Here is a 19,291-nt window from a genome sequence, read left to right on the forward strand (position 1 = left end):
TTGAATATATATTGTATATTCCTCTTGAATTCTTCTTGTTTCTAATTTCAAACTTGTTTGAAATTGTACATTCATATGCATGTATATAGTAGCGTAGAATATGTGTACTGAAACTTCTTCAAAATTGAAATAAAACAAAAAAAAAATTAAAAAAAAAACACTAAAAAGAAACCAGATTTAGGGGGGTGCTAAAACCCTAAACCTGCGGAGGCCTTTAGTCGCGTTGGCCAGGCGAACCGCGACTAAAGGTCCTCCGCCCCGACGGACGCCTGGCGCCCACGTGGACGGGCCTTTAGTCGCGGTTCGTAAGCAGCAACCGCGACTAGGGGGGGGGGGGGGGGGGCTTTATTCGCGCTTAATTGGTCCCGGTTGCGCAACCGCGACAAATGGCAGTTGCGAACCGCGACTAAAGGCCGTTTTTCTACCAGTGATAATTTACTTAGTTGTATCGCCCTGACTAAAACTAGTGAGTCGGTTAAATCTCTTTTTTATAAAACAAAACATACATTGTGCATTTGCATCTTGTCGATCCGACTATATGCCTCTGATGTGTATGGTAAACATTTTCTAGCTTAGGAAAGATATTTATGTAAACTGAAATAGAAAAGGCTCTTTCTAGTATTGAATGAAATCAGAAAACCAAACAAACAGAAATTTGAGCAAAAGCAGATTTTAGTGGTGTAGCACCAATTGTTAGAAGAATTCATGACATCAAAATACACAAGAAGGTTTTTTTACCGTGAATAAGAAGATATCAGCGAACACGCAATGAGATGGAAAAATTTTCCTATCGTAAAAGTAGCATTTCTGCTCAGTTCAGCATCAAGTATTTCGGAATTTTCTATCATTACATTGTCAAAACGGACGGGAATGCCAACATGGGCTCCTAAAGTATTAAGCAATACATGTTCTTCCAGACGAACTAACATTCTAACGATCAATCAGACAGATCACAGAAAATCGTACCATAAAAGATCTAGTGTTTAATAGGACGAAACACAGTTATCATTCATAGTGTTTCCGAAGTATTTTGTTTATACTTGTAGTGAACTTTATCAGTATTTCAGTAATTTGAAATTGCCAATTATTGAACACATGTTGTCTTACTGAATCTCCGCGATAAAGGATGTTGACTGAAATCTCTACAAACCTGATAGTTGAAGAAAACTGCTGATCTGAGAATCGCAGGGATGTGAAATGATTGTTTATTACCGAAGCACTACATTGACCTGTTAAATTTTTATTGTTTCATATAGCAGTGTTTTATACATGTGAAAGCTCTTCATGTCCTTCTTACATCAGAAAGAATTCCTCTCTGTATCAATTGTAGAGTGAGTTGTGTAGGAGCTATAATACATACAGATAGACTGATACAGGCAGCGAAGCTAGTACCCGAGGATCCCGGAAGAAAGCTCGAGCAGTGGCTGCAGCGCGCTTGGCGCGAACTTCCTTGCAAACAAAAAACATGCCTCCTCCAACTGCCCATTGCCCGTACACCTTTTCTTCTCCTTCCACACCATCCCCTCCAAGAACTTCTCCCTTACATCCTTGGTACCAAAACTCGCAGGGTGCGCCCCGCCACGGGACCAGTCGACCCAAGTAACACTGCGGTTGGCTATGCTCCCCGGCGCCACAATGGTGAGCACCGTGGGGAGGTAGTGCTCGTCCACATAGCACGGCGGCCGGCACACCTCACGGAACCTAGGGTAGTAACGGCCATCAGCAACCACGAACACGGCGAGAGATCGCCGGAGCTCGAACCACTGCGAGCCTTTGCGCCACTGCGAGATGGACACGTCAGGGGCCATGCCGGCGTGATAACGGCCCCGGCCGTCCGGGCCTGGGTCATCAATGACCTGGATGAAGCTATGGACGGAGCGGGTAAGGTAGGCGTGGACGGTGGAAAGAGGATGGAGAGGGATGCATGACTCGGAGACGAGCACGAAGTGCTCATTGTCATGGTCGAGCAGCGCGTTCGCCAGCAGCCGCCGCTCCGCGTCCACCATACTCGGCCTCCCCCACTGCGTCACCTGAGGTATATATACGACATAAGACTAGTCACAATGGAAAGTATCATACACTAGTATCATGCACTTGATACTAGTTTATGATACTACACCCACAATACATAGTATCATAAGGTAATATCAAAGTATCATCACATTTAACGTTTTGTATAATCTCAATGCTAATTTGTGTACATGAGGTGTTTGCAACGCGGACGAATTCCGCCCGGGCTTGTTTACACTCGCTAATTGTGTGGCTGTGGTTAAACCATGTCCAATTAATGCGGCTGTTGATCTATTCGAATACACGGACTGGAAAATGCAAATACTGGTGTATGTCATCCATGTAAAGCGTATGAAATTAAATGAATCTTGCTTGGCCGGTAGCATTAGTACTCTGGAGTAATAGATTCTGCTATGTGGTTATGAGTTCCAACCTGTACGGAATCTCAATGATTGTATGTGAAATGTTGTTCTGCAAGTAGTATTACTGAAGTAGTGAAGTGTTAGGTTTGTCAGAAATATACTTTTGATTCCAGATGTTTATGATTCTGCCACTAAAAAAATGTTTAAAAATTGAACAAAAGATTCGTGCATACATGTCTGGGTTTTATGTGTGCACACAAATTTTCATCAAAAACAAAAGTTTTTTCGTGTTATATTAAAAGGATAAAGAAATGTCTTATTAAGAGCAATTTTTAGCATTGTGTTTAACTTTTTTACACAAGACACAAATAATATCATTTTTTCGTGGATCGACTTTGCGATTACATAGAACGCTGTTTTTTGTGGAAACCCGACGTTTTTTTGTCATGTGAAAATAAGATAAATAACTGTCCTATTAAAAGCTATTTTTTAGCATCAAATTTTATCTTTTTTGCACACGACACAAACAATATTGATTTTTTGTGAAACGACTTTGCGAACACATTAACGTTGAGAGGTACATGTAATTTTTTGTCAATATTTTTTTAAGGTTCTAAGAAGCGTTTAAAACTTATTTATTTACAAAACACTGAAAGTGATCCTCAAGCAAGACACTAGCAATAAGCCATAAGCTAATAAAGTGCTTGTTATCCGAACCTGATCTAGGAATTCAATTAATAAAACGGGTAGACTAGGTAGTTGAAACAGTGCCAGTCCAAGACCCAACGGCCTGCATGCGTCAGGTTTCACACGAGCAAGGTAGTTGGCCTGGTATTTGAGAAAGGGATTACACGTACCAAATACTTGCTGGAATACGAGGTGGGGCTAGAAAACGGATGGCTTGATTCGGTAACGATAAACAGAGCAAGCAAGCTCGGGCAGACTATAGAGTTTTTGATGTGTTTGTCACTAAGTTTTTTAGTTTTACGTGTTATGATACGGTATCATATTATGATACCACTCCCATCTCTCACCTCATTAATTAGTGTGCCACATCAGATTTTTACCAATATGGCATCCATGATACTACTTATGATATTCCCATTGGGGCTAGTCTAAAGGCTATACTACCATGTGACAGTCTTTTGTTTTTAACATGACCATGTGGCATTCTCGAATCAGAATTCGTAGCCTATCTATTACACAATTAGAAATCAAGACAAAATGAACATTGGAGATTTGTTGCTCTTAAACTAAGAAATTTCAATGGTTGAGATTTTTGGCATCCTTTTGTAGACCGCTACAGACTCCATAGTACTTTTAGACTTGAGCTTCAATAAAATAAATAAAAGGTTATATGCATCGATCGATGCAGATGTTGACGCTGAGTTTTCCCTTTCGAAAAAATACAAACGCAATTGTACTGAACGCCGGTTAATTGGAAGAGTCGAGCAGAATCAAAACACACCCGGGATTGACACTGGCGCAAAAATAGGCACACATGTTGTTCCCATACAAGTACAACATTCCTAGGGACACGTTTCGTAGCCTGGAGGCCCTTTGGCCCGCATGGGGGAGGGGGTGTGAGCTGTTTGGTTGGCTGAACTCACCCGCGTTGTTGCATAGCATGGGTTTTAAAGCGGGCATGCCTCGGGAGGAACGGTCGAATCAGCCGTTTTCACCGAGCATGCACCACTCTCGCATGGTGAAGGGAGAGGCAGGAACACATGCCATCAATCGCCTCACCGCCCAATCCTTCCCATCACTCTCCATCTTCCACTCTCATCCCCAACCTGTCACATCCAAACTCGGCAGCTGCACTACCCTCGCCGAATCTGCTACATTGCAGCGAGGAGGAGTGGGAATGGCGGAGGAGACGATGGCGACACCGACTGTGACGATATCTGCAACCCGCAACCCGGATGGGAGAATCACCGTGAGTACCTACGCGACATCGAGCTCGTCGTCAACCTCAACGATGGCGATAAGATTTTCAACCCTCCTCTTTGTAGCTTCTTCATCGTGGTTCTGTGCCAACACTCACGGTTGTGCACTTTGCCATGACATGCAAATTAGATCTGTTAGGGTTATCGTGAGGGTTTGCTTCCACTAGATGTTTGCCTATGTTCATCTCAATTTAGGACTACGCCGTAGTTGTTTTTAGTTCCTCAATATCGATTTGATTGGATCTAGAACTTTTTGTCCGCATGCCATTACATTGTTCGCATATCGGATGAACATACAACCTACACTATTTTTTTACTATAGATCCAAAGAGAGGATGGAGTTTTCTTGCACCGCCTAGATCAGATCTTCGATGCATACTCTTGCATGCATTCTAATGGATGCTTATGTGGATGATTATAATTTTGACAATGTGTAGATCACTGGGGTAGCTGCACATTCAACAATTTCTCTCAATTAGACGACCAAATTGGTTGTGCATGGCATTTGATGAATGTTTGATTATCTCTTAGACCTTGAGCAGTGTTGCAATGGTAGCTAAATCATACGCTACACTTATGAGGCATATGTTTCATTCATTATGATATTCATATATGAGACCTATAATTAAACTGGTACATGTATTAAAGGGATGGTGTGACCAAAACTAGAGGTATGTCTACACAGAAGTGTGCATTTCTCTTATTTCGCTCCCACCATCCATGTGAATGCTTTATACCTATATATGAGGCCTTTTTTATTTCTTTTTTGAGACCGGTGATGTAAACGTGTCCCAAATTGGGATGGAGTTACTGAACAATGTACATTGTCCTAACAATGAAGGTTAGCAATGCACCTGGTCCACTAACCCGTCCCTAAGACTTGTGTGTCCAACAACTATATGAGGCTGTAACTATTATTCAGTTGTTGTGATGAGCCAATGATTATGGCCAGTGATTGAACGTGGAAACATTTTAACACCACGGTGGTGCTATCCAATCTTGCACAATGCACAAACACTCCTCCTGCTGCATTGTGCTTGGTTAAATAGCATCAATTATGGTGTTCACTGTGATTTGTGTTATGAGGCTTTACATATTTGCTTTTATTAGGTGTTCTTTGTTATGTATTCGTTGGCCAATGATTACAAGGTGGCACAATGCAAGACAAGGGATTCTCCTTAAACCTAGTCCTATGTGTAAGCACATTCCTTGTACACTATACTTGGTTTGGGACAATCTCTTTGCCTTTTGTGTGACCCTATATATGAGGCTTTTTTGTGTTCATTCTTGATGCGAGCCTATGATGCATGTCGACGCTAATTGTCGACACTGTTTATTGCGCCATAGGTGTCTGATACATTTTTGTTTCTTCGACGCGCTAATAAGATTGACCTTGGCGCACCGGTGGAGGTCCTCTGCAGCGGGAGAGGAGTGAATGTGGTTGAGCTAGGGAGGGGCACCTTGCGGCCAGGGATGAGAGGATGTTGCTGCGGTGGAGGAATTGCTGATGTTTGATGTCAATTTTGAGATATATATATTATATATACATTGATGTGTCAGACTTTTTAAATGCGTGTTGATGTTTGCTATTAAAATTGGAAAAAATATAGAGAATCGTTTTAGAGAAGTAGTCTATCTAGAAATGTAGAGGAAAATATAGAGGTCCCTGGAAAAAAAATGGTCTAGGAGAACGAACGGTGGAGAAAGAAGACAGAGCATGCAAGCCGCATCCAATCTTTTGATCCCAAAAGGCCAAAGCTGTTATGGCGTACCTGGCTGGGAACCTGACGGCCGTGGAACGGCGACGATGGCGGGAAGTCGGGGCGGTACCCCGGCGTGGTGTGGACGTACACGGAGAAGAGCTCCGTGCCGTTTCCGCCGGTGCTGGTGCCATTGAAGAATCTCTCCCAGAGCGGTGCCAGCGGCAGCGGGCCGCGCGTCAGGAACAGGAACGCCACCTTCCTTGGCTTCGATGGCCGCCGCGGCGGTGTGGCCCGGGCCTCGAACGATGCCGCCCACAGCAGCTCATCGTCGCTCATGTTGTGCCACGCGCTTTTGGCCGGTGGCCGCGCCCACCAGCGTTCCACCTCGTTTTCCTCCGTGCACGGCGCCGATGTCCCAACGGCGTGGAGGACATCGGGGAGGGCGAGGCTCGGGAGGCGGTAGTAGCTGGAGGCGGCCACGCCGTCGCCGAAGAATAGGACGGCGACGAGGAAGCCGGTGGTGAGCACGGCGAAGAGCAGAAACAGCCTGACGAGGTCCACCGAGAATCTCCTGGGCGGCGCCGTCGCCATCGCGTAGACGTCTTTGCCTTTGCTGCAGTTGACCACCATTGCTCCTCCCGGCATAATGCGGATTGCTGTACACAAGCACTCCAACAAAAAGGAGAGATTTTTAGACGCAAGTGCAAAAGATTATCATGGAGAAATTCCCACAGATTGTTAGGGGACTGGAGAACTAACATTGGAAATTGGAAGCTAGGTTGATCAAAATATCAGAGTTTATTTTTAAAAGTTTCATCCGTATGAGCAGCAGAGTAGCAGCCATTACCGATCAAATCGGGAACGAATGAATATCCCGTTTTTTTATAGCAACTCCACAAACAAAAAATTCTGATGAAGTTTCAAAAAAAAATCTTAGGAAATATATTTTACGGTATATATCAAATAATGGAGCAATCTATCTACCAGGTGTGAGGATTTGATTTCCTTTAGTCGGGGGAGCATGCAAATGCAAGAAATCACATCATGAAGAACATCTATTCGGTAAGCTTTGATTTACACGGTCAGCCCATGCCCATGAAAGAACAGCAAATCACCAAATTGCCAAAAGAAAAACAAGTATCACTACTGAATACTATCTATCCAATTAAGAAGATACTGCAGCAAAAGGTTTTTCAATCTAAAGAAAATATATATTAAGCTAATTAGATGCAGAAGGTTTGCGACCTAGGATGAGCTTCCCGGCCGCCCGAAAGAGGTGTGTCGTCTTGTCCAATCAAGCAGCAGCAACAAAGAAGAAATCAACTCTCGCAGCTAGCGCAGATGGTGGGTTCGTAAGATTATTCTCATGTCTGTCTTTCCCGGTTCTTTTATAATGATCCGGGTTGACTAATAATATTCTAAGTTGGTTTTTTTTTCGAAATGGGGGTATCCCGGCTGATGCACACAACCTTTTATTAAAAAAACGAATATTCAAGAGTTACAATCACGGATCAACGAGGGTCGATAAAAAAATCAACCATCTGAAAATAAGAAACATGGTAAGCAGTCTAAGTTAGTACTTAGGACATCTTCGGTGATCCGACGTAAATGGATCAAACGTGTCTATTTTAGTCCGTGCGGACAAAAAATGGGTAAAACCCATCCCAAGGCCTGACGCATTCGTGGCCTTAATTCGGGCCCGAATTGCGTCGAAGCGGATAGCAACCCGTGTCCGCGCGTGTCTCCCTCAATTGACCCAGGCCTGCTCGCCACGAACACCAACCCTAGTAGCCACCAAAATCGTGTCACTTACTCCCCTTGCACCCTAGAGCGTCACTGCCACCTACCTGCGCCTTCCCATTGCCGACACCCTCAAGCCGCAACTTGCCGGAGACTGCGACTGGTGCCAACGTCCAAGAGAGCACCCGTCGGCACCGTTTGAACACCATATTTGCCACCCGTCTGCTCGGACCCTCCCACCGGCATCGACCCCCATGACCTGTTCGGCCAATTGTCAGGCCGGTCAAGAGGTACAAAAACCTAGACCATTTCGGCCATTTGAGCCATGTGGATTGGCCATGACTTCTTCCCTGTTAGCCACAAACAGACTCAGCAAGTCGATCGAGTTCTTCTTCAATACCGTCATGCATAGCTCGTCCGACAAGGAGTCGGATAGCTCTTCGGAATTCATGATTGTCGTGGCCTCTCACAGACCACACTGAGAGGCAACAACCGGTGTGTAGGGGCTCGACTAGGCCTCACAAGGGCAATGTGGCACGCAATCGAGAGGCTAGGCACTACCGGCTTCCGCATGACTACTTCCACCCCATGAAGCTGGTCTTCAATTCGACCATCTTTTGGCGTCATTTTCAGATGTCAAAATACTTGTTCTTAATTATTCTACAAGGCCTCATGAACTACGGCACCTACTTCAGATACAAGCCCGATGCCTTCACCTCTTATCAAAAGTGTTTCGCAACTATTTGTATGATTGCATATGAAGTGCCAGGCGATCGCATCGATAAGTATTTGCGAATGACCGAAGCCACCTACCTTGATGCGATGTACAAGTTTTGCCTAAGCTGTTATTGCAGTGTTCGGCTAGGTTTACTTGAGAGAGCAAACAGATGTCGACACTTCCCGGCCGCTATCTATCAACAAGGCAAGAAGATTCTTTGGAATGATCTGCAACATATATTGCACTGGGATTACCTAATTACCTTATATGTGCGATGGGTATCAGGGAAGAAAATCTGCGCCTATGAATCGCTGGTACTTACTCGGATGCAAAAAAAAAAAATCATTACAAGAGATATCCACATATACGTGATCTATGAATAAAATTGCCGTCCTAACTATCAAGACATATGCAACTTCCCTACAGCAAGTGTTAGACACCTATTGTGCTAATTCGGGACAGATGGTGAGTTTGGCTAAATCGAGCATATTTTTTCCCCAATACTAATGTGTTGATAAGAGCAGATATTTGTGAAGCTCTTCATATAGAAACTGAGGCTCTCTCTGATAAGTACTTGGGCCTCCTGGCTATTGTTGGCGCTGAGAGAAGTGATTGTTTCATCCATTTTGTGGAAAGGATCATTCAAAGAATTAATGGATGGAAGGAGAAATACTTGTCAATTGCTGGTAAGGAGATTCTTCTTAAGGTTGTGGCACAGGCCATCCCTGTTTATGCTATGTCTGTATTCCAAATTCCCATTGGTGTCTGTAAGAAAATGACTGATGCTATAGCCCAGTTCTGGTGGGGTGATGACGAAAATAGCAAGAAGATGCACTAGTGGGCGTGGTGGAAACTTTGTTTCCCAAAAAAATGAAGGCGGTATGGGTTTTAGAGATTTCCACTCCTTCAATTTAGCCATGTTGGCAAAGCAAATATGGCGCCTAATTACTGTCCCAGATTCTTTATGTGCCCAAGTTCTCCGAGCTAAATATTTCCCTCATGGGGACATTCTTAAAGCAGGCCCTAAGGCGGGCTCCTCCTTCACTTGGCAAAGTTTGTTAGCCGGTCTTGCTACCTTCAAACGTGGATATATTTGGAGAGTTGGTTCGGGGGAGAATATAAATATATATACTGATCCATGGATCCCTGCCAGCCCGAATGGGAAAATTATCTCCCCCAGGTCTGATATTTCCTACTCTAAGGTGATCCAACTTATTGACCCGGTGTCTGGTGCATGGAATGAAGCAACTTTATCATCCCTATTTTTACCGGTGGACGTTAATAGAATTTTGCAGATACCTTTAAACTCTAATGGTTTCGATGACTTTATATCATGGAAATTCACAAAGCATGGCCGGTTTACTGTTCGATCAGCCTATCATTTGCAATGGAGATTTCAGTTTGGTCCTAGGGCATCAAGATTAGCACTCCCGGGATCTTCAGTCAACAATCCAGTTTGGAAAATTCTTTGGAAGATGGAGCTCCCAAGTAAGATTAAGATTTTTGTATGACGAGCGCTCCATGGAATCATGCCTCTTAAATCCATTATGGTGAATCGCCATGTCGGAACAAGTGGGGAATGTCCCATTTGTCACCTTGATGCTGAAGATATACGCCACCTATTGTTTAAATGCCAGCCTGCGACCGAGTTGTGGAGAATGCTTGGATTAAGTGATAGTATTAATGATGCTCTGGTTGTGGATCGTTCTGGCTCGGCGATCCTGGAGCATATTATTCTGAGACAGAATTCTAGACTCCCTGGGTTTCAGAACATTGGTATTACTGAAACTATCCTCGTCGCTTCGTGGTACTTATGGTGGATTAGAAGAAAGCGTACCCATGACGAGGCTGTTGCTCCATTGCACCACTGTCGTATGTCGATCCTAACGATTACTTCAAATGTTGCGAATCGGAAAAGGGTCCCTAGGAGATCTGAAACCCGGTGGTCTAAACCTGAGTCAAGACAGGTAAAGGTGAATGTGGATGGTTCTTTTCATGAGAATGATGGATCTGGTGCTGTTGGGGCGAACCTAAGAGATTATCAAGGCCGATTCATTGCCGCATCTTCTATCTTTTATCCTAATTTGGCTTCGGCGGCGACTGCAGAAGCCCTAGCCATGAAAGAAGGCCTAGCCCTCGCACAACGTATGGGATGCTCTAATATTATAGCTGAATCTGATTCTCTCGAGACCATTGATGCATGCAAAGGAACGGAAGCTTGGTGGGGTGAGGCGTCAGCTGTTTTTGCTGATTGTATGGACCTTATAGTGCATGTGGGAGCTGTTGAGTTCAAACACTGTTTCAGAGATGCAAACGAAGCTGCTCATGGGATAGCTAGACATAGTTATATTTCTAAAAATTCTTGTAATTGGGTCGATGAACCCCCTAGATTTATCCTTCAGCAACTTGTAAACGATGTAACTATCTTGTGATTGCGGCAGCAGGTTCCAGACGCACTCTTTTCCTTCCAGGGTACCGAAGGGGGCTGGAAGGTTTTTAATGAGGCGGTCTGCTGTTTGCTTAATAGAGTGGTGTTAATTTCAAAAAAAAAGACATAATTTGTGTGTGTACTTCTTGCTTTTCTTGAGATGTATCTTGGAGTAGCCCTGAAGTAACAAAAATATATTTTCAGTAAAGTAAGTATAACTACTGTTTTCTTTATTAGGCCTGAGCGACGAGGTAGCTATATTTAGCATACGCATTGCTCGTAAGTTTGCGTGACACTTGTGAAGAATAGGATACTTGATCCGCACGAACACTTTTGCATTTCTTGGGACGGTGCATTGGTGCGGGTGAATTTATTTTGTGAAGTAAGCACACTGCGTGTAAATCCAAGAAAGGGTGCAAAGGGTAGCCTCTGGTGGTGCCATGGAAAACGGCCGCACATGCCGTCTACCAGATACCGCATTCGGCTGAAAACTGGAAAATAACTCTTACGTGGATTTTGAATCGAGCTATTCAGTTCGTTGCATTGTTGGCACGAGGAAAATTTTAGATAGTTGGTTCCTTTCCTCCGCCGAAGCTGGCCAGTTTTCCGGCAAACCTCGGCCAATTTGTGTGTGTACATCTTGCTTTTCTTGAGATGTATCTTGGAGTAGATGTAGCCCTGAAGTCACAAAAATATATTTTCAATAAAAATAAGTATAACTACAGTTTTCCCTATTAGGCATGGGCAATGAGGTGGCAATATTTAGCATACGCATTGCTCCGTCGGTTTTGCGTGCCACTTGTGAAGAATAAGATACTTGATCCGCACGACCACTTTTGCATTTCTAGGGATGGTGCATTGCGGGCGAATTTATTTTGTGAAGTAATAAGCACACTGCGTGTAAATCCAAGAAAGGCGCAGCAGGGTCGGTGCCATAGAAAACGGCCGCACATCCCGTCTATAGCATCTTAGTATACGGTATCAAGTCAAAAAATACGGCAAAAATATGTAAGACAAATTATTTTTTTGCAGAAACCCCATCGCTTCGTGAAATGCTGCATATACGTGGATATTGGGCCGAGCTATTCAGTTTTGCATTGTTGGTACGAGGGAAATTTTAGTAGTTAGAGCATCTCTAACGGAGCCCGTAAATCCCGCCAAAACTAAACTTTTCCGGCGAATTTTACGGGTTTGGGCCAAAACGAGCGCAAAATAGAGCCCGAAAACATGGGTCGGCCCAAAAATGAAGTTCAGGGGCCCGAGAAATTGAGCGGACGCCTCGTATTAAAAGGGTTCGCGGAGGGGAGTACGGTTCGCAAACCATACTCCCCTCCGCCGCTGCCGCCGCTCCGCCACCTCGCTCCGCCAGCTCCGACGAGCAATTGCCGTCTCCCCTCCACCGCATCTCCGCCCGTATAGGTCCGCATGCCAAGCCGCGGTAGCTCCGCTAGGGGAGGAGGAAGCTTGGGCGGCGGGGACTCGCCTCCGCGCCCACCCGTATTCCGCACGGAGGAGGAGCGGTGGAAATGGGTCCGCTCGGAGGGCGCGCGCAAGCGCAGCGCCCGGCGGTGGACCAACTGGGGGCTCACGCTCCCGGGGAAGCTCGCCAAGTACGCGCTCGGAGACGAGGTGTCCTCCTCCGGCGGTTCGCGCCGCCCCCTTCGTCCGAGGAGGAGGAGGAGGCGGAGACTGCTGTCGTCGCGCAGCCGGCGAGGACGGTCCTCTCCGCCGAGGACTACGTCCCCGACGACGAGGAGGAGGCGGCGGTCATCGCTCAGGTGGCGGCCTTGTCCGCCGCGGAGGCCCGAGCCCGCTGGCGCCGCGAGGAGGCCGACGCCGTCCGACAAGTCGGGGAATACGAGGCGGCGCGCGCGGCCGCTGTGTGAAGCTGGAGATCGTCGAGCTCGACGCGGAGTAGGAGCTCCACGCGTCCGCCGCCTCGCCTTCCACCGCCACCACCTGCGCCGCCGCGCGTAGAGGCGCCGTCGGGGCCTAATTTTGGGCAAAATTAGCTCTTCTCCGCTGCGGGCAGTACTTAATTTAGCTTATTAGTTTGTATTATGTAAACTTCCGTGCTCAATCGAAGCTAGAATTATCATCTATAGATGAATTCTCCCGCGAGAATTTTAATTTGGTGTTTTCAGTTCGTATTTTACGGTTTCTGTTTTGCGCCGGAATTTAGGTTTTCGAGAGACTGAGTACCACGTTTTCGGTTTCAAAATTTTTTTGGCCTCTACCAGAGATGCTCTTAGATCCTTCTGTCGCTGAAGCTAGCTAGTTTCCGGCGAACCTCGACCAATTTCCGGCGAATCTTCGGCAACAGGAGTACGACGGGGCCGCGTGCGGAGCATGGGCGCTGGGACCGCTCGCGGTCGAGATCGGGACGGAGCCAGGCAACCTCCAGACCGGCGGGCGGCGAGCGGCGCTCGCTCGATCGGGAGGCAGCGTAGAGGTGGACGGCCAAGCAGTGGGCGATCGACGCCGACCGATGCTGGTGCCAAGGTCAAGTGAGGGGGGAGGCGGCGGGCCGTGATTTCCGCGGTAGGGCGGACGGCCAGGCGGCGGGGGCGACGGCGGACGGCTGCTGCTGGCTCGTTTCGGCCGGTGGCCGAGCGACGGGTGGCCGAGGGGTGGTGCGAGAGGGTGGGCGGCGGGTGCGGGAGATGGCCGATCGGTGGAGAGAGGGCGGCCAGCCGGCGGCGAGCGGCCAACTAGCGGCGAGCGGGGTGGCGGACGACAGGATCGATGTTATCTCGTTGGCAGCTCGTGGCCAAGCTCGTGGAGTTCCTTTGGGCAAGAAGGGGTTTGAGGAAAGGGTTAATTAGATATATGCCATTCCAATTCATGCCTATTCGAAAAATGCCACTCCAATTCTCAAACTTCGAAATATGCCACTCCAATTCGTCTATACGTTGAAAAATGCCATTATAGTCATTTGGCCTCGTTTTTGGTAGAAAAACTGTGTACCGTATTTTCTCCTGGACGAAACTACCCCTGGTTCCACACATGACTAAACCAACACACACCCCAGAACTCAGGCTGCAAACGGCAGCGGGCCGTCTGCGGCGCCACGGAGTAGGCCCAGTTAAATGCATCTGCGGGCTCCCACAGAAAGTTAAGGAAAAAGAACGGCATATGCGGGCCGGCCCGCAGTTGCCGCGGTGCTGCGATTTTAGGTCTTCCTCTCGAGCGATGCGGCGAGCCAGAGCGACCTGACCTCCCCCGCGACCGGAGCGCCGCCATGGACGCCCTTCCTCCTCCGGTTCCGACGGAACCGGCCTTTCCTTCTCCCTGTACTACTTCCGCACCTCCAGCGCTCTTCTTCTTGGTCGGTTCGTCTGCTCCTCCCTCGATTCCCATCTTGGTCGGCGATGGGCAGCCGGAGGCTAGGCCGAAGGCTAGGCCGGAAATGAAGGCAAGCAAGATAGGGTTCGATGGCGGAGAGCCACATCCTGGCACGGACGGCGTGGGGAGGGTGGGCGGCCAAGAGATCGATGGCGGTGATCCACAACCTGGCACGGACGACGGTGCTGATCCACAGTTGTGCATCGACGCCGGCGGCAAGAAGCGGTCGCAGTGCAATAACAATGAGCGCAGGAAGCCCAACAAAAGCTCCATCATCCCCACCATCAACAAGGTAGCGAAATCAACTCACTTGTGTATCTGACTGTTAGTACGACTTACTCCTCCTCCTCTCAGGGCCTCGGCTGTGTCCTGTGCTGTTGGTCTGATGAACTGCTGGTGCTCGCTATACATGTTTAATTAGCTCTATGTGTGTTTGTTGTTTGGGTGAATATTATGCTACCGTCTAGTAATCTCTTAGTGAATCAATTTATGGACATATTGGGGTGCACAGGCATATGATACAATCTGGACAAATTAGCCATGGCTCTGTAGATATCCTATTGCTTGTTATTCGTTCTGGTGATACTACTTATAGCTACTGAATATATATTGATGCTAGCTGTTTCAGATTTTTTTGGCATGCAACCAGTTAACTGAATTTCGTATACAAGAACATGTGTAAATAACTAACCTTTGCAGCATCTTCACATGCTTGTTCCAGCACTGCAATTGTGTTTTCCTTAGTATAATCAGGAAAGCAATGGCAGAAAAAAAATGTAAGATAGAATATTCTGAACCATCAACTTTGACTAATATTTGGGCAAAATCTGAACAGGCAACTGAACATGCATATCTGGCTGGTACAGTTTCAGAAATGTCCAGTAGAGTCTCAGGCAGGAGTAATAGAAAATGTTGCTTGATATTGCTATAATACTTGATTTTACGAATAAGTTTTCTAACTTAAATAGAAAATGTGGTTTACACTTGTGTCCTAACTATTTATTATAGTACAAGAATTACAGTTCATCGACATAGTATATTAGGGGTACAAACTCAACCTTCAGGCCAGGAACATGGCAGAAGAAAGCCTCTGGTGACTGTGAGTGGTAGTGACCACCATGTCCAACAGCACCATATGGTGATCGAATTGTTAAACCTAGAAAAGATGGTATTATGATGCTATTTCAGTAGTATCAAATTTGGTTTTTAGGATAGGAAGATGTGACTACTTTGTTCTTTTAGGCTATATAAATTATATCCCAAAGTTTGCTGGGATATTGTTTTCTTGATTGTTTCTATGCGCTGCAGACCTTTTATGCATAATGATTTCTCTTTATTCAGACATATGTTTAATAGGAATTATTGAACAGAGCCTAAAATACATAGTTCTCTTTGTTTAATAGGCATCTCAGATTCAACTGGGAGAGGGCAAGCTTCACAAAGGGAAAACCCGAAAGCCAAGATCAGAGAAAATAAGAAATATCAAGGTTCCTTTTTTTGGCTAATTTGGTTTTACTTAGTTCATGATCATTTCAAACACATGTTAATCCCTAGTTTAATTGTCTGTCTTAATTTTTAGGGAGACCTTCCAGTGGGTTCAAAGTCAACCAGTCCATTACTTCGATCTCCAGTCCAATTAACAAGTTCACCAGGAGTTAATATGCTTGCCCGTTCTGTAGCAGTGAAAAGAGCATCAGTAATAGAAAGGGTTGCTTCCATTAAAAGAGCAAAGATGACAGGTTCACCTAAGACATCACAGCACCCACCAAGTTTTACTCAATTAAGTTCCCCTTCTCTTGAAGATCTTTCACCTGGTACAAGAACTACCAATTCACATGGTATGATCTGCTTCCATGTATTTTTTTTTTGACGTGCTTCCATGTATTTGTATGTTGCTCACTTAGTTTTTGTTTGCTTTTGATGTGCTAACTGAACTTTTTCCCATGCATGTAGCATCAAAACGAAGACGCCGCAAGTTGATATCAGCCATATGGACAGAAGCTGAACCTATCTATAAGGATGGGAAGCTTGTGGAAGGCAGGTGCATTCATTGTCATCAAATATTTGCAGCTAGCAGAGACTCTGGGACCAGCCATATCAAACGACATTTGAAGGTATGCGATGCAAAAACTGCAATGACTGAAATGGTTGATAGGATGGGTCGTTCTGATTCAAAGGACCCCAATTGGAAGTACGATCCCAAGGTCGCGAGAAGGAAATTGGTAAAACTAATTGTTGTCAATGAAATGCCATTTTCATTGGTTGAATATGCACCATTTAGAGAGTTCACGGCTTCATTGAATCCTTGGTTTGAAAATGTTTCTAGGACAACTATAAAAAATGAGTGTATGGATGCATTTAACGATCACGGAAATGCACTGAGAGATTATTTTGAAAATTGTTCCTCTCGCATATCTCTCACAGGAGATATGTGGACCTCTAACCAGAAACTGGGATACTTCTGCATGACCTGTCATTGGATTTCTAATGATTGGATTCTTCATAAACATATTATAAGGTTTGCTATGCTAGAGACTCCGCACAACTCTGTTAACATTTTCAATATAGTTCTAGACAGCCTTCGTGAATGGAACTTAGAGGACAAAGTGTTTAGCTTTACATTGGATAATGCATCAGTAAATACTGCCATGGTCAACTTATTGAGGACAAACTTGAAGATGAAAGGTTTTCTGCTTTTAGAAGGGAAGCTACTTCATTTCCGCTGTGCTACACATGTGCTTAATATAATTGTTCAAGATGGTCTTCGAGTGCTAAAAACTGTTATCAATAACATTAGAGAGAGTGTGAAGTATGTGCGAAGCTCACAACAAAGATACGAGAAGTTTCTTGGGATAATTATACAAGAAGGATTGTGTGAAACATACAGTCGTCCTTGTGTTGATGTGACCACCCGTTGGAACTCAACATATTTGATGCTTCAATCTGCTTTACCCCTTCGAAGTGCATTTGTTTCCCTAGAGAATCAAGATAAGGAGTACACATTTTCTCCTTCGAGCTCTGAATGGACATTGTCTGAAGCTGTATTGAATTTGTTGGAGATCTTCTACACAGCAACCGGAACTCTGTCAGGCTCAAAATATCCAACCTCCCATCTTTACTTCTACCAGCTTTGGAACATCAAGAAAGTGTTGAATACAGAAGAATCAGTTTTGAACAGAAAAATATTGAATGAGGAAGCATCAAGTCAGGACACAACAATTGCACACATGGTCGAACAGATGCAAACAAAGTTCAACCTATATTGGAAGGAGATATACATGTCTGCTTGCATTCCCGTTATCCTTGATCCGAGGTACAAGTACGACTTCCTTGAGTATCACTTGAGTGACTTTGGAAGTGAAAAGGAGGTGGACACATGGATGAGTGAAGTGAAGAATACCACGCAGAAGCTCTTCAATGAATACAATCAACTAATTTCTGGAGAGATGCAAGATTGTGATATTCAGGAGGTGCAAGATCTTAACGACCCACTTGCAGAGTGGGATCAGTACATGAAGTCAAAAAGGCGACAGTTAAGCAATGAGCTAGATCAATATTTGAAGGAAAAGTTGACACCTCGAAGGGAGGAGATTGATATTCTAAAATGGTGGAAAGGAAAATCTGAGATATATCCAGTGCTCTCTGTAATGGCTCGTGACATATTGGCCATCCCAGCTTCAACAGTGCCTTCCGAGTCGGCTTTTAGCACCGGAGGACGCGTCGTCAGTGATTACAGGAGCAGCCTCGCACCTACTACCATTGAGGCTTTGATATGTCTACAGGATTGGTTTAAGGCAGCCGGTATGTATTTTTTCGCTTATGTGCTTTCCTTTGGCTCATATAATATTTTCGTGTGGCAAATAAAATTTCTCTTGTACTTTCAGACGCTATGGAAAATGATGACTAGGAATTTGTTTTGGAGCTTTCCTTGCATCATAACAGGTACATATTCTGTACTCATGATATCTAAGTTCCTATTATTAGCACATGTTCTGCTACATGGTCATATAATGTCCCATTTTAGTTTGCTTAATGGTTTGTATATTGTGTATCCTGGCTAAGCACTTAAGATCGGAGATGAACTGTCCTATCATTGAAAGGAGATGATGTGTACATGACATTTGGTATTTTTGTTTACTCCTCTCTAGTGAATCCTGGAGTACATTTTGTGTACATGATATTCATGGACTGAATCCTGGAGTATATTTGTTTTTTCCTCTCTAGTGCATGATATACAAATAGTTGAAGTTTACTACTCTGTCCAATGTGTATGATACTCAAAATTTTCCTTCTAGGGCTTAAATGAATCTGGGTGACATCTGAATGCTTATTTATGTTCTCATTTGTGCTATTAGTTCAGTCCCAGTTGAGTTGGAGATGACCTTGAAGAAATACAAGCAAAGTTCAAGAACATCAGTTCAGCCAAACATCATCGATCCGGCCACGCTGCTGTTTTGAACAAGGATGCAAAGATCTTGAAGAAAATATCTTTATGCTTCTGTGCAATATTTAACAAGTCGGATTGAATGTAATACTCTGTTCTGATGAAGTAGTATTGTACTGTAGCTATAACTAGCTTGAAGCTTTTGTAGCTTCTTAATGCCTGTAGCTTCTGTGTCAAGAATGTATATGGAACCGGAGTGCTCCAGCTCATGGCTTTGCTTCTAGCCTGCAGCGTCTGCTGTGGGCACAGTTAGAACAACAATATGTAGTCCAAATGTTAATATTTTTTCTCCTTTTGGTTTCTTTGGATGGGAGCTGACTATTTGGTGTTCTACAATAAAATGTATTGGTGCTAAAATGTTAATGAAGCTTTTTGCATAGGCTGACAGTTATAGGCTGAGAGCTTTCTGCATAGGAGCAGCTAGCAACCGCATGCAGCGCTGGGCAACTCGGCCGTATGCGCACATGCTGCACAACGCGGCATATGTGGGCCTGTGCGGCTGCCGCTACTAAGCCTTGTTATTTAGAGGGATTCTCGCGTAAGCCTACTTAATCATGTGGGCCTGTGCGGCACGATGCGGGACTCCCGCAGGCAG

The 19,291-nt window shown here is 45.1% G+C and overlaps 2 protein-coding genes across 3 annotated transcripts; one reads left to right on the plus strand and one right to left on the minus strand.

The window, feature by feature from the left end:
- Positions 1–1,285: 1,285 nt before the first annotated feature.
- Positions 1,286–6,651, minus strand: LOC127316058 (glycosyltransferase BC10-like). The gene is made up of 2 exons (XM_051346481.2): positions 6,091–6,651; positions 1,286–2,030 (listed from the first exon to the last, which is right to left on the minus strand). Exons 1-2 carry the CDS (start codon positions 6,649–6,651, stop codon positions 1,386–1,388), a joined length of 1,206 nt encoding a protein of 401 aa, XP_051202441.1. The 3' UTR covers positions 1,286–1,385.
- Positions 6,652–14,048: 7,397 nt separating this feature from the next.
- LOC127317573 (zinc finger BED domain-containing protein RICESLEEPER 2-like) lies at positions 14,049–19,053 on the plus strand. 2 transcript variants are annotated; one of them, XM_051348140.2, is made up of 6 exons: positions 14,049–14,544; positions 15,656–15,739; positions 15,832–16,090; positions 16,206–18,053; positions 18,137–18,194; positions 18,608–19,053. In XM_051348140.2, the coding sequence occupies exons 1-5, from the start codon at positions 14,149–14,151 to the stop codon at positions 18,157–18,159; spliced, it is 2,610 nt and encodes an 869-aa protein (XP_051204100.1). In that variant the 5' UTR covers positions 14,049–14,148; the 3' UTR covers positions 18,160–18,194; positions 18,608–19,053. The 2 variants fall into 2 exon arrangements, with proteins under 2 accessions (XP_051204100.1, XP_051204101.1); XM_051348141.2 differs by having other exon boundaries at positions 18,613–19,053.
- Positions 19,054–19,291: the final 238 nt, after the last annotated feature.

This window comes from Lolium perenne, chromosome 7, assembly GCF_019359855.2.
Source record: "Lolium perenne isolate Kyuss_39 chromosome 7, Kyuss_2.0, whole genome shotgun sequence".
In the NCBI taxonomy this organism is placed as follows: Eukaryota; Viridiplantae; Streptophyta; class Magnoliopsida; order Poales; family Poaceae; genus Lolium; species Lolium perenne.

Coding starts and splice junctions, on each gene's coding strand:
- LOC127316058 (XM_051346481.2), bottom strand. CDS start 6,651: ATGGTGGTCAACTGCAGCAAAGGCAAAGACGTCTACGCGATGGCGACG. Junction 2,031..6,090: donor GCCGTCAGGTTCCCAGCCAG/GTACGCCATAAC, acceptor TATATACCTCAG/GTGACGCAGTGGGGGAGGCC.
- LOC127317573 (XM_051348140.2), top strand. CDS start 14,149: ATGGACGCCCTTCCTCCTCCGGTTCCGACGGAACCGGCCTTTCCTTCT. Junction 15,740..15,831: donor AGAAAATAAGAAATATCAAG/GTTCCTTTTTTT, acceptor CTTAATTTTTAG/GGAGACCTTCCAGTGGGTTC. Junction 18,054..18,136: donor GGATTGGTTTAAGGCAGCCG/GTATGTATTTTT, acceptor TTGTACTTTCAG/ACGCTATGGAAAATGATGAC.